The sequence below is a fragment of the Narcine bancroftii genome, chromosome 4 (genome assembly GCF_036971445.1).
Source record: "Narcine bancroftii isolate sNarBan1 chromosome 4, sNarBan1.hap1, whole genome shotgun sequence".
Taxonomy (NCBI): domain Eukaryota; kingdom Metazoa; phylum Chordata; class Chondrichthyes; order Torpediniformes; family Narcinidae; genus Narcine; species Narcine bancroftii.
Window position 1 is genome coordinate 314,650,334 of NC_091472.1, and position 14,602 is coordinate 314,664,935.

Below are 14,602 nucleotides of genomic sequence, written 5' to 3' on the forward strand. Positions count from 1 at the left end.
TGGCAACTGTCCGTGAATTGATTGCGGGCATATTCTGGACCCTTTCAAGTCTATCATCTTTCAATCCCTCATCATTTAAAAAATACACCATTTTTCCACTTTATCAGACCTCACATGTTTCCACATTATATTCTATCTGTCTGTGCCTAACCTGTAGATTTCCTCTAAAACCATTTTGGATCCTCCTCATAGCCCTTTAGTTCTGTACCATGAGTAAAAGTGAATAAAATTACCCCCAATTCAAATCAGATTGTGAACAATGTTCCTACCAACCACATAGTCCTAACCCAAAAATTATTATTTTATTCCCTTATTTTGCTCATACCTTGACCGAAATGTTGGCTATATATATATTTACCTCGTATGGATGCTGCGGGGCCTGCTGAGTTTCTCCAGCAATCTTGTCTATTTACTACAATCACAGCATCTGCGGATTTTTTTGTATTCTCTTTCTTTCTTTTATTCTCTTTCTCTTTTACCTGATAACCAATCACAATCTGCATGGTTTACTAGCCAAAAGGATGCAGCCATTCAAGGTAATCATCTCAGGGACAAAAAAGGATCATGAATACATGTTGTCCTTACCACCAATGGCCAAATCCCGAAAATTCCAAGCTTCGGTGTTCAATTCGTTGCCATGTACACAAGATTTATAAAAAGCCTGAGACAGACAAGAGACTGCAGATGCATTTGGTGACTTGATGAAGGGTTCCAACCCAAAAAGTCAGTCCACAACACAAAGCGTGCAATATTCTGTTCTCTCATTGATTTCTGAATGTGCCAATCTCTTACGGAATTTTTCTCTTCATCGTTATGTTTGTTCACTCAGAATGGATAATGAGTTTATTGTCATATTCATTGTACAATGTACATGTGCACCAAACTCTTACCTGCTGCAGCAGAACTGGTGCTCGTAAAAGTGGTTGAACTGTTAGTGTAGTGGTTAGCGCAACGCTCTTTCAGCGACACAACCAGGGTTCCATTCTGGTGCTGTGTAAAGAATTTGTCCGTTCTCCCTCTGTCTGCTTGGGTTTCATCTCGGTGCTCTGGTTTCATCCCAGCATTCAACAACGATTGGGGTTTGTAGGTTAATTGGGTGTAAATGGGCAGCACGGGCTCATGGGCCAGAAGGGCTGTATGTCTAAAATTGTTATTAAAATTAATAGTAAACAATTGATTTAATGAAGACCATAAATATATAAAATAGACTGATACCAGGGATGGAAGGACTTGCATATGAAGAAAGGTTGGATAGACTAGGCTCGTATTCTCTGGAATTTAGGGGGGGATCTTATAGAAACATATAAAATTCTTAAGGGTTTAGGCAGACTAGATGCAGGAAGGTAGTTTCCAAGGGTGGGAAAAACTAGAACCAGGGGTCACAGTTTAAGGATAAGGGGGAAGTTTGTTAGGACAGAGATGAGGAAAGATTTCTTCTCTCAGAGAGGGGTGGATCTGTGGAATTCTTTGACAGAAGAAGTAGTTGAGGCCGGTTCCTTGTCAATGTTTAAGAGTAGGTTAGATTTGGCCCTTGTGGCTAAGGGGATCAGGGGGTATGGGGAGAAGGCAGGAACCGGATCAGCCATGATCATATTGAATGGCGGGGTAGGCTTGAAGAACCAAATGACCTAGTCCTGCACCTATGTTTCTATAAATATTCACAAAAATTCTAGTACAGAAAATGGTGCAGAATCCTTTTGTGGTGTCGAAGCAGTCCATGATGAGTATTACATGGACCCTGATAGCTGTTGGAAAAAAACTGCCCTTGAGCCTAGAGGTGCCGGTCTTCAGGCTCCTGTACCTTCTGCCCAAAGGGAGCAGAAAGAAGAGGTTGTGACCAGGGTGATGGGACACACACACACACACACACACACACACACACACACACACACTTGAAGTCAAAGACTGATTCATTGCACTGGCAGCTCTGCTTGTTTTCACTCTTCGCTGGTGACGATGGGAGTGACATCACATAAGCGCCAACCTCTGACTGGGCGGTGTTCCCACCATTGCTTGCTGTGCGGGCAGTCACCTGGGATGAAGGTCATTGGCCCCTACAGGGTCTGTGTGGTTGCTGCATTCGTTGGCCATTTTGTGTACTGGGTCACGTCCTGGTTAGCAGGCTGCTACACTATCAACTTTAGTCCCAAGATAACCAGTCAACAGGAAATGTCTTCAGCCAGAGGTAGGTGAATCTTTGGAAATCAGAAATTGATCAATTTTAACATGATTGAATTCAAGGGATAAGGGATTAGTGCAGCAAAGAGACAGGTCATTGATCAACCTTAAACAAATTGAATGATAGAATGAGTACAAGAGGCCAAATGGCCTGCTGATGCTTTTGAGTTTTTCTGTGCTTGTTTGAGAGTCAGAGGTGTTTAACCTTTCACACACCGTGACTAATAAGAAATTTTACTGAAGATTTCCATTTTTTGATAGGGGAGCACGTTGAAAATGTCAACCTCCGAAAATCAGGAACCACCATTTAACCTGGAAGAGGGATTGTCCCTGAGAGAGGGAGGGTCTGTAAGTGAGGTACCATCTCTGAAAGATCTAATGGCTTCAGAAGAGGCAAAGTCCTCAAGGACAGCAATCTCACTGGAAATATCTCCTACTAAGGCAACAATCCCAGGGCAGCCACCTCTTAGAAAGATGACATCTCCAGGAAAGACAACACCTCCAGTGGATGCAATGATCCAAAAAGAGGGAAGATCCTCTTCACAGCCAACATCCCCAAGAGAGATGACATCTCCAGGAGAGACAACACCTCCAGTAGATGCAATGATCCCAAAAGAGGGAAGATCCTCTTCACAGCCAACATCCCCGAGAGAGATGACATCTCCAGGAGAGACAACACCTCCAGTAGATGCAATGATCCCAAAAGAGGGAAGATCCTCTTCACAGCCAGCATCCCCAAGAGAGATGACATCTCCAGGAGAGACAACACCTCCAGTAGATGCAATGATCCCAAAAGAGGGAAGATCCTCTTCACAGCCAGCATCCCTGAGAGAGATGACATCTCTAGGAGAGACAACACCTCCAGTAGATGCAATGATCCCAAAAGAGGGAAGATCCCCTTCACAGCCGGCATCCCTGAGAGAGATGACATCTCCAGGAGAGACAACACCTCCAGTAGAAGCATTGATTCCAAGAGAGGAAAGGTCACCATCACTGCCAACAACTAGAAGAGATATAACATCTCCAGGAGAGGAAATTATTACAAGAGAGAGAACATCCACAGAAGAGATAAAAAGCTCAGAACCAAATCTTTCCACTGAACAGCTCGAAAGTCTGGATCAGCAGAGAACCCAGGCATTTCCATATCAACCCATTCAGGTGTCACCAACTCCATTGACTCTGAAAGCAGCCAGCCCAGAAGCCATCAATTTCCTGGCTTCAATCAGTAAGTATGTTCCTACCATAGCTGGAGGTGGTGCTAGCCCCATCGAGAACTATACCCTTTGCAGGATTCTGCAATGATCCCAAGAGAGGGAAGGTTTCCTTCCACTCTGTACTCATGATCATCCAAGGTTCTGCAGTCTAACCTAATTTCCATGTCCCTTCTTCTGATCACACCATGAAAGGAAAGAGAAGTCCCTCATGTTTGCCTGGCATTATTATTCATCGTACTGGAGACTGTGATTTCCTTTTTTTTAAATTTAGACACAGCACGGTAACAGGCCCTTTCAGACCATGAACCCATGCCACTCAGTTACACCCAAATGGCCTACAACCCCCGGTACATTTTGAAGGGTGGGAGGAAACTGGATCCCACAGGGTAAACTCATGCAAACACAGGGAGAACGTACAGGCAGGGTGGGATTTGAACTCCCCGTACCTGTCACCGGCACTGTAAGAGCTAACTGTGATGCCCTTGTGCCAGACCTCCAGCTGTTAGATCCCACAGGCTCATTTTCCCCCCACCACCAGCACTCCTTAGTCCCCCCCCACTCATCTCCTCAAATCTCTCCGTCCTCATCCTCCCATCTACTCCCTTGAGGTCTCACTTTCTACCCACCCCTCAGAACCTCTCATGTCCTTCCCCACAACTGTCCTCTAAGCTCCCCTGCCTGCTCCCTCCCCCTCTTGCCCTCTCCTGTTTGCCACCTCCACTCTCTGATCTCACCAGCCTTATCCTCTCCCCCCAACCTGGCTTTCCCAGCCCCTCACCCACCCCGCACCTGGTTCCTCCCCCCCAACTTTAACACCCTCCTTCCCCCACCGCCCTTCCATTTTATTTAGGTGTCTGTCTGAATACCTTGATGAAGGCCTCAGACCAGAAAAGTCAGTTATGTGTCTTTATCTTTACCATATAAAATATGCTGTATGAGCTGCTGGGTTTCTCCAGCATTGTGTTTTTAATCTAGCCTTAGGAAACAAGTCCCACACGTATTTTGTACAATTTAATGAGGTCACCTTTCAGTATTCTCAAATACAAGCTTAGTTCAATTCTGTTCAACCTTATAAGACCATCTGTCCATTCTAGGTACCAGAATGATAGACGTCTTATTTCCAAAGCAATAACATCAACCTTAAATAATAATAATACAATACATTCCACATATTCCAGTGTGGTCTCACTGTGCCCTAAATGACTGAGTATCTCTCCAGTCTTGTATTCAATTCCTCTTGAAACGAGAGGTGCATGTGCATGTTACATGGCCCATGTGATAATTATGGAACGTGAAAGAGTACAACACAGGAGCAGGACCTTCAACCCAAGTGTCTGTGCTGAACGCACCAAATTAAACTAAAACTCTGCCTGCACGTGATCCACATCCCTCCATCCTCTGCATATTTCATGTGTCTAGAAGCCTCCTAAGCATCGCTGTTGGAACTGCTTCCACCACACCTGTCACTCTGTGTAAAATAAAACTTGCCCTGTACATTTCCTTTAAACTCCACTCATCCTCTTCACCTTAAAGGCACGACATTTGATATTGTTTGACGTTTTTACCCTGGGGAAAAGAGTTTGATTCTGTCCTATCTATTTCAGAATTTTATACGTGCCTGTCATTTCTCTCCTCAGCCTCTGAAGCTCTAGAGAAAACAACCCAAGTTTGCCCAACCTCTCCCAAGAGTTCACACCTTCTAATCAAGTTTGAGCAACCTCTCCTTTTATCTTATCATCTCTTATCCGCCCATTAAGTCTCTTCGGTACCCTTTCCAAAATCACCAGATCCTTCCTGTAATGGGGCATCCAGAATTACATGCAATTCTCCACAGTTTTATACTAAAAACACAGAAATGCTGGAGGAACTCAGCGGTGTCCACAGGAGGTAAGAATATATAACCAATATTTTGGGCCTGTATGAACAAAAAGCAGGGAGGCTCCTGAATAAAAAAGGCCGGGGAGAAGTTTTATACATCTGCAACATGACTTCCTTACTCATGCTCAAAATATGGGAAAACCTTAATCTCCATTTCAACAAACCATCCATCATATGAGTGGTACTAATGTGGAACATTTCAAATTAAGGAGGGACTCAGTAGGTTTGTTTTCATTGAAGCAGAGAAGGTAGACTGTGATATGCAAAATTATGAGGAGCCCAGTGAGAAGCATTTCCCCTTTGCAGAGGTCTCTGTAAACCAAGGGGACAGGTCTAGGTAAGGGACAGGAGATTTGGGAGATATGAGCGAATTTTATTTTACCTGTAAGATAGCTGGAATCTAGAACCCACTGTCTGTATGGGTGATTGATGCAGCATTAAAGTATTTAGAGGGGTGCAATCACCAGGTCATGGGAGTACTGATAAATAGGGTGGCTGTAGATAGCTACTTAGTATTTGGCAGAAGTAGACTGAATGGCCATTTCTGTGCTGAATAAATCCATTACTCTTTAGGTGGCACAGTTGGTGTAGTGGTGAGTGCAACGCTGTTGCAGTAACTGGGTTCAAAATCCACGCTGTCTGTAAAGAGTTTGTACATTCTCCTTGTGTCTGCGTGGGTTTCCCCGGGGGCTCCAGTTTCCTACATATGTGGGGTTGTAGGTTAATTGCGTGTAATTGGGCGGCACGGGCTTGTGGGCCGAAATAGCCTGTTTCCAAGCTGTATGTCTAAAACAGGTGAAGAGATTCCCAGCATGAAAATTGGCCCTTTATCCAACTTGTCCAAGCTGACCTAGTTGTCTGTAAAAGCACAATGCTGGAGAAACTGTGTACTTTATATAGCAACGATACATGACCGAGTTGTCTTCCTGAGCAAGTCCCATTTGTCTACGTTTGACACAGATCCTTTAAACCTTTCATATCCATGTATCTGTCTAAATGCCCTTCATACATTCCTATTCTTCCCACCTCTACTACTTCCACAGAAGCAGGCTATTTCAAACAGACTATCTCATCCATAATAAACACAGAAATACTGGAGGAACTCAACAGGCCTCGCAGCATCTATAGATACATTACTGACATTTCATGTTGAGCCCTTCAAAGTATGGTGCCTTTTTCATCCAAGATGACTATCCACGCTCATCCCATTTGCCTGCATTAAGTCTATATCCTTTTTTCTGTCTATTCTTTTGAAACATAATTGCCTCTGGCTGTTTTACCACTATAAAGTTGCCCCTCGGGTCCCTTTTAAATCTTTCCCCTTAAACCCGTGCCCTCTTAGTTTTCAACTCCCCTACCCTGGGAGAAAGGCGATAGAGTCATACAGCACACCCTCCATACCCCTCCCAATCATGTATTATCCAAATTTTTCTTAAATGTAAAAATTGAGTTTGCGTTCATGCAACTCGTTCCACAGTCTCATCCATCTTTTCGTGAAGAAGTTCCCCTAATACTTCCTTCAAAAATTTCACCTTTCACCCTTAACCCATGTCCTCTAGTTTTTGTCTCACCAGCCTCAGTTGAAAAAGCCTGCTTGCATTTATTTTACAAAAGTTTATTCAAACAACACCAACCCTATGAAACTAGACAAACTATACACAGAACTATAAGTTGTACCCCTATTATCTGGCGCTCTGTCGTTCGGCAACTCCCATGGTCCGGCATGTTTGAATCTGCCACCGTTAGTACAAACTTCTTACCAACAACACGGAACTTGAACCCCGGTCCCGATCACTGGTGCTGTAAAGGTGTTGCGCTAACCGCTATGCCATCCGTGCTGCCCCACAGTATTAATTCCCATTTTAAGCTTTGTTCTAACTTTGATATGTTTACATAGAGGGTTCCCTTAGGGGTCAATTTCTGTTTTCCGGCATTTTCTGTGGTCTGGCAATGGCCAGGTCCTATCATCAACGGTTTAAATGATTAAAGAAGTACAACTATTTATGTTGTTGGAAATTCGTGATAAGCCGTAAATCAATACCACCCCTTTGTTACATACAAAGTTATTGCACAGATGCAATCAACTACACACTGACCAGCTTCTCTCTATACAGTTCTGTGAAAGTCTGGTGACATTTCTCTTCTTGTCTCAGCTCCGGTGAAGCTCCGTAGGTTATGGTACAAGATCACTCGTTGAGGACTGAAGTGGGACTCAAGGTGTTGTAAGGACAGACTCCACTTGAACTGGAGGGGGACCAATGTGCTGTCAAGCAGATTTGCTAGATCTGTGGGGGAAGGTTTAAACTAGTTTGGCAGGAGGGTGGGGAATAGAGTGTGAGAGCAGTGTCAAGGGAGAATGGCCACCTAGATAGGAATAAAAACGATAACAAAGGTAGGATGGAGATTAGGGTAAAAGGTAGAAAAGAGAATATAGGTGAGGGTCATTCTCTGAGATGCATATATTTTAATGCAAGAAGCATAGTGAACAAGGTAGATGAGCTTAGAGCATGGACAGATACTTGGGGTCATGATATTGTGGCAATTAGTGAGACCTGGCTACAGGAGGGGCAGGACTGGCAACTTAATATTCCAGGATACATTTGTTTTAGATGTGATAGATCAGGGGGTAAAAAAGGAGGAGGAGTTGCTCTGCTTGTTAAGGAAGACATTACTGCCGTGAGGTGGCAGTATGGTCTGGAGGGATCGTCCAATGAGGCTGTTTGGGTGGAATTGAGGGGTGAAGGAGGCATGAGGGTGCTAATAGGGGTGTATTACAGACCACCAAATGGGCCAAGAAAATTAGAGGAACAAATTTGTAGGGAGATAACGTATATGTGTGAGAAACATAAGGTAGTGATCATGGGAGATTTTAACTTACCTCACATTGATTGGGATACCCATACAGTTAGAGGGCTGGATGGGCTAGAGTTCGTTAAATGTGTTCAAATTGTTTTCTAAATCAATTAGTAGAAGAACCGACTCGGGACGGTGTAATACTAGATCTCCTGTTAGGGAATGAGCTAGGTCAGGTATCGGACATTAATGTTGGAGAACAAATTGGGTCTAGTGATCATAACTCTGTTAGTTTTAGGGTAGTTTTAGGGAAGAGCAAGGAGGGGCCTAAAGTTGAGGTTCTGGATTGGAGAAGAGCACATTTCAAAGGAATAAGAAGGGATTTGGGGAGTATTGAGTGGGACAGGATATTTTCAGGTAAGGATGTAAATGAAAAATGGAGGATATTCAAAAAAGAAATTTTGAGGGTACAGAGTAGTTATGTCCCAGTGAGGATCAAAGGAAAGGCTGGAAGTCATAGGGAGGCTTGGTTTTTGAGGAATATTGAAAATTTGGTTAGGAGAAAAAGGGAGGTGTACAAGAGGTATAAAGAGCAGGGAGCTGAGAGTTTGAAGGAGGACGACAAGGAGTGTAGAAATTAGAAAGGCCAAAAAAAGGCATGAAGAGGCTTTGGCAGACAGAGTAAAAATAAATCCAAAGGGTTTCTATAGGTACATTAAAAGTAAAAGATTAGTGAGGGATAAAATTGGACCCCTTGTAGATAGCGAAGGTAGGCTGAGTGAGAAGTCAGAGGAAATGGGGGAAATTTTGAATGATTTCTTTGCCTCGGTATTCACTAGGGAAAAAAATATTGAACCAGTTGTAGTAAAGAAAAATAGTGGGGAGGTCATGAAGCATATAAGGATAACCGAGGAGGTAATGATGGCTGTGTTGAAAAAGATAAAGGTGGATAAATATCCAGGACCGGACAAAATATTCCCAAGGACACTCAGGGAGGCTTGTGGACAGATAGTGGGGCCATTAACAGAGATATTTAGGATGTCACTGGCCACAAGGGTAGTGCCAAAGGATTAGAGGGTGACGCATGTGGTTCCGCTGTTTAAGAAAGGGTCCAAATGCAAACCTGGGAATTATAGGCCTGTGAGTCTGACGTCTGTGGTGGGTAAGTTGATGGAAAGTGTTCTGAGGGATGGTATTTACAAATATTTGGAGGTACAGGGATTGATAGGGAGTAATCAGCATGGTTTTGTCAGGGGTAGATCATGCTTGACAAACCTGATTGAGTTTTTCGAGGGGGTTACAAAAAAATGTTGATGAAGGGAAAGCTGTGGATGTTGTCTATTTAGACTTTAGTAAAGCTTTTGACAAAGTTCCCCACAGGAAGTTAGGAAAAAAGGTGGAGGCATTAGGTATAAATGAGGAGGTAGTGAAATGGATTCAGCAATGGTTGGATGGGAGGTGTCAGAGAGTAGTGGTAGACAATTGTTTGTCCAATTGGAGGCCGGAGACTAGTGGAGTTCCTCAGGGATCGGTCCTGGGTCCACTATTGTTTGTTATATATATTAACAATCTGGAAGTAGGGGTGGAGAATTGGATCAGCAAGTTTGCGGATGATACAAAGATTGGTGGTCTTGTGGACAGTGAGGTAGATTACCGTAGATTAAAAGGTGATTTAGGAAGTCTGGAGGTGTGGGCTGAGAAATGGCTGATGGAATTTAATACAGATAAGTGTGAGGTGTTACATTTTGGAAAGGCAAATCTAAATAGGTCATATGCATTAAATGGTAGGCGATTGAGACGTGCAGAGCAACAAAGGGATTTAGGAGTTGTGGTAAATAGTTCCCTCAAGGCTGATACTCAGGTAGATGGTGTGGTGAAGAAGGCATTTGGAATGTTGGCCTTCATAAATCGGAGTATTGAATTCAAGAGTAGGGAGGTTATGATGAAATTGTACAAGGCATTGGTGAGGCCAAATTTGGAGTACTGTGTACAGTTTTGGTCACCAAATTATAGGAAAGATATAAACAAAATAGAGAGAGTGCAGAGAAGGTTCACGAGAATGTTGACAGGATTTCAAGGTTTGAGTTACAGGGAACGGTTGTGCAGACTAGGGCTTTTTTCTCTGGAGCGTAGAAGATTGAGGGGGGACTTGATCGAGGTGTTTAAGATTTTAAAAGGGACAGACAGAGTAAATGTGGATAGGCTTTTTCAATTAAGAGTGGGGGAGATTCAAACTAGAGGACATGGTTTAAGATTGAAGGGGGAAAATTATAAGGGGAACATGAGGGGAAATTTCTTTACGCAAAGGGTGGTAGGGATGTGGAATGAGCTTCCGGCAGACGTGGTTGAGGTGGGATTGTTGGTTACATTTAAGGAAAGATTGGATAGTTACATGGAGAGGAGAGGACTGGAGGGGTATGGACCGGGTGCTGGTCAGTGGGACTAGGAGGGTGGGAATTTGTTACGGCATGGACTAGTAGGGCCGAACTGGCCTGTTCTGTGCTGTAAGTGGTTATATGGTTATATGGAAGTTTGTTCCCCCCTCTATAACAACCTCCCTGATTTTCACTGAGATAAATTCTCTATTTCAGCTTTGAAGGATCTGGCACTGACGCACTTCACTGATAGACTAGTGACTGTTTCTGAAACGGGGAAAGAGCTAGGTGAATTCATCATCTCCTTTCAACCCATCATCTGTGAAGGACTTCCAGGGGTCAACGTCACAGCTAGTAGCCAAGGCTCCATTGACAACATTCCCTGTGGAACATCAATCTCAGGTACATCACCTAGTCCCCTCCAGTCCTGGGTCTTCCTGTTGTTTAGCTCCCCTGTGCTCAGATTCAGAGATTAGTGTTTCTCTTGGATCTAGCAGACTCCCTTCCCCGACAATTCCTGTTCTCCGTGTAACGTATGACCATGCTGGAGAAAAGCAGTAGGTCATCCGCTGGACGTACAGGGTAACCAACGTTTCTTCCCTTTTACTTCTCACAGACGTTCCGTGACCTGCTGAGTTTCTCCAGCTCGACCCCAGTCTCTGTGGACTTTTATTGTTTAACTTCTGTTTTTCCCATCAGAAGGGAGTGGAACTTTGGGATGGCACAGTTAGTGTAGTAGGGAGTGTGACACTGTTACAGTACTAGCGATTGGGACCAGAGTTTGAATCCCGCACTTTTGTAGAGTCTGTACATTCTCCCCGTGTCTTCATGGGGTTCCTCTGGGTGCTCCAGTTTCCTCCCACCATTCAAAGCGTACTGGGGGTTGGAGGTGAATTGGGTGAAATTCAAAGGCAGGGGCTCATGGTCTGAAATAGCTTGTTACTCTGCCTTATGTCTAAATTTAAATTTAATTTGGAGTACACACACATCCCAGACTAATGGAACCAAAAATTCCTCTATTGCTAGCAAGTGTTCTGCCTAAAAAGAGCTGCGTGATCTCAGCTCAGCTCCATTGGGAGGCGTAGTGGTTAGTGGAATGCTGTTCTGGCGGCAGGTACCCAGATTCAAATCCCACGCTGTCTGTAAGGATTTTGTGCATCATTCGGCGGTTCGACAGCCCATGGGCCTCGCCGCTCCAACTGGTCCCAAAAGCCTCTGGTGGCTGGCGTCCCTGCAGAGACTATCGATGGCTCAACGAGGCAACCGTTCCTGACTGTTACCCCATCCCTCACATCCAAGACTTTACGGCCAACCTGCATGGTGCGATGGTTTTCTCCAAGGTTGACCTGGTGCACAGATATCACCAGATCCTGGTGCACCCTGAGGACATTCCCAAGACGGCTATCATCACCCCCTATGGCTTGTTCGAATTCCTGCACATGCTGTTCGGGCTCAAGAACACCGCTAAGACCTTCCAGCGCCTCATGGACTCTGTGGGCATGGACTTGAATTTCATCTTTATTTATTTGGACGACATCCTCATTGCCAGCAAGGACAGGGCGCAACACAAGGCCCACCTACGTGCCCTTTTCTCCTGGCTGGCCGACTTCGGCCTTACCATCAACCCGGCCAAGTGCCAGTTTGGGAAAGAGTCCATGCAGTTCCTGGGCCATACCATCATGGCTGAAGGAGCCACGCCCACCACTGCAAAGATCACCGCTATCAGGGAGTTCCCACGCCCGGACAGCCTCAAGGGGCTGCAGGAGTTCACGGGTATGGTCAACTTCTACAACCGCTTCATCCCGAGAGTTGCGCGCATCATGCAGCCGCTTTTCACCCTCATCACAGCCAAGCACAAAACGCTCGCTTGGAACCCAGAAGCCTGCACTGTATTCGAGGCCACCAAGGACGCCCTCGCGAAGGCCGCCATGCTCGCCCACCCGCACACCGACCTGTATATGGCACTCTCTGTCAATGCCCTCGCCACAGCCGTCGGTGCCGTCCTGGAGCAGCAAGTGAATGGACATTGGAAGCCACTGGCATTCTTCAGCCACCTGCTCTGCCTGCCGGAATGCAAATATAGTGCCGTCAACCGTGAGTTACTGGGCATGTACCTGGCGGTGCGGCATTTCTGCTATTTTGTGAAGGGGAGGACTTTTAATATTTTCGCCGACCACAAACCCCTCACCCAGGCACTCGCGATGGCAAAGGATCCCTGGTCGGCCCGCCAGCAGCGTCACCTCTCCTTCATGTTGGAGTTTACCACCGACATTCGGCACAAGGCGGGGAAGGACAATATGGTTGCCGATGCACTCTCGCGACCGGCCATCTGCGCGCTGACGCCCGGCCTCGACCGACCAGCTTACCCGAGACCAGGAATCTGATGAGGAGATTATGGCTTTCAAGACCGTCATCACGGGCCTGCGGTTCCGAGACCTCCTGACTCCGAGCGGCGAAGGCACCATCCTGTGCGATATCTCCTTGGGCACCCCGCGGCCAGTGGTTCCCCAGCAGTGGCGCAGGCAGGCCTTCCATCACATCCACAACCTTTCACATCCATCCATCAGGTCCATGGTCCGGATGTGGCAGAACAGTTCGTATGCCATGGGCTGCGGAAGCAGATCGCAAGCTGGGCCAGAACATGAACCCATTGCCAGACGTCCAAGGTGCACAGGTACACCAGGGTGCCCATACAGGAGTGTGGGCACGTCCGGGAACGGTTCAGCCACATTCACGTAGACATCGTCGGGCCCTTACCCATTACCCGGTGCAACCGTTACCTGTTTACGGTGGTGGACCACACCACTCACTGGCCCGAAGCGATCCCAATGCCAGATGCCTCCACCTGCTCCTGCTCCTGAGCACTGTTGCATGGTTGGGTTGCCCGGTTCGGCATCCCGGGTCACCTCACCAACAATCGGGGTGCCCAGTTCACATCTGCACTCTGGGCACAGCTCGCCAACAGGTTGGGGATCCAGCTACACTGCACCACGGCTTACCACCCACAGGCCAATGGACTGGTTGAATGTCTGCACCGCTACCTTAAGTCGGCACTCATGGCCCGCCTCACCGGTCCCGACTGGGCAGACAAACTGCCTTGGGTGCTCCTGGGCATGCGCTCCACTCCCAAGGAAGATCTGCAGGTGTCTTCAGCTGAGCTGGTCTACGGTGCGCTGCTGGCAGTACCTGGTGAGTTCGTCAACGCACCTCACAATCTCCAGCGGTTGCCGCATGAACTAATTCCTCACCTCAGGGCATGCTTGGACTCGTTCGAACCCCCACCACCACCCATGCATGGCACCCGCCCATCTCACGTTCCCGGTGAACTGCTTTCCGCGGAGTATGTTTTCGTTTGGTGGGGCCCGACTGTGGCATCTCTGCAGCGACTGTATGAGGGGCCATACAGGTTGTACAGAGTTCCGGCTCGATGTTCACACTGGACATCAGCGGCAGGCGGGAACTGTTTAGCATGGACAGGCTGAAGCCAGTGCACCTCGATCCCACTGAGCCCGTGGTTGTTGCCCAGCCCAAGAGGTGAGGCTGCTCAGCGAAAAAGAACATTGGCGCCAGTTCTGAGGGGGGTTGTGTGGAGGCTCACCACAAGGCAGGCGAACTGGCCCCGCTTGTAAGCCACGCGGCGGGGCAGCCAGCCAAAATGGCGCCGTCGGGGATTTCCCTTCCTTCCAGCACGGGGCTCAGAAACCCGCGCTGGGGGACCATGTGTCGCCCGGGTGACATCAACGCCCTCCAGCACGATTCTCAGCAGGTCCGGGATGGGATTATAAGTGCACCCCAGCAGCCTGCAATAAACTAGCCTGCTCATTGAGCTCAACCTGTCTGGTTGTGTGTGTTATTGCAGGAGCAGAGGAGCCGCCGCTACGAAATAATAATAATAAAGTGAAAAGTCAGAGTCATTAAATGAGACCCTGACTGAGTTTATCGTGGAGGAGTCTGATGGTGGAGGAGCAGCAGCTGTTCCTGAACCTGGTGGTGTGAGTCTTGTGGCCCTGAGACCTCTTTCGTGACGGCAGCAGCAAGAACAGAGCATGTGCTGAGTGGGGTGGGTCCTTGATGATCGCTGCTGCTCTCCGACTGCAACGTTCCCTGCAGATGTTCTCAATGGTGGGGAGATTTTTGCCTGTGGTTTACTTGGCTCTTCAGGGC

The 14,602-nt window shown here is 46.8% G+C and overlaps 1 protein-coding gene across 4 annotated transcripts in view; it reads left to right on the forward strand.

Moving 5' to 3' along the window:
- catip (ciliogenesis associated TTC17 interacting protein) overlaps window positions 1-14,602 on the forward strand; it is a 42,014-nt gene that overhangs the window by 3,086 nt on the left and 24,326 nt on the right. For all 4 annotated transcript variants that reach the window (XM_069935980.1, XM_069935978.1, XM_069935981.1 and 1 more), the window contains 2 exons: window positions 2,440-3,403; window positions 10,655-10,840. In XM_069935980.1, coding sequence (XP_069792081.1) covers window positions 2,455-3,403; window positions 10,655-10,840 — 1,135 coding nt within the window. In that variant the 5' untranslated portion in view covers window positions 2,440-2,454. The remainder of the gene's footprint in view (window positions 1-2,439; window positions 3,404-10,654; window positions 10,841-14,602) is intronic.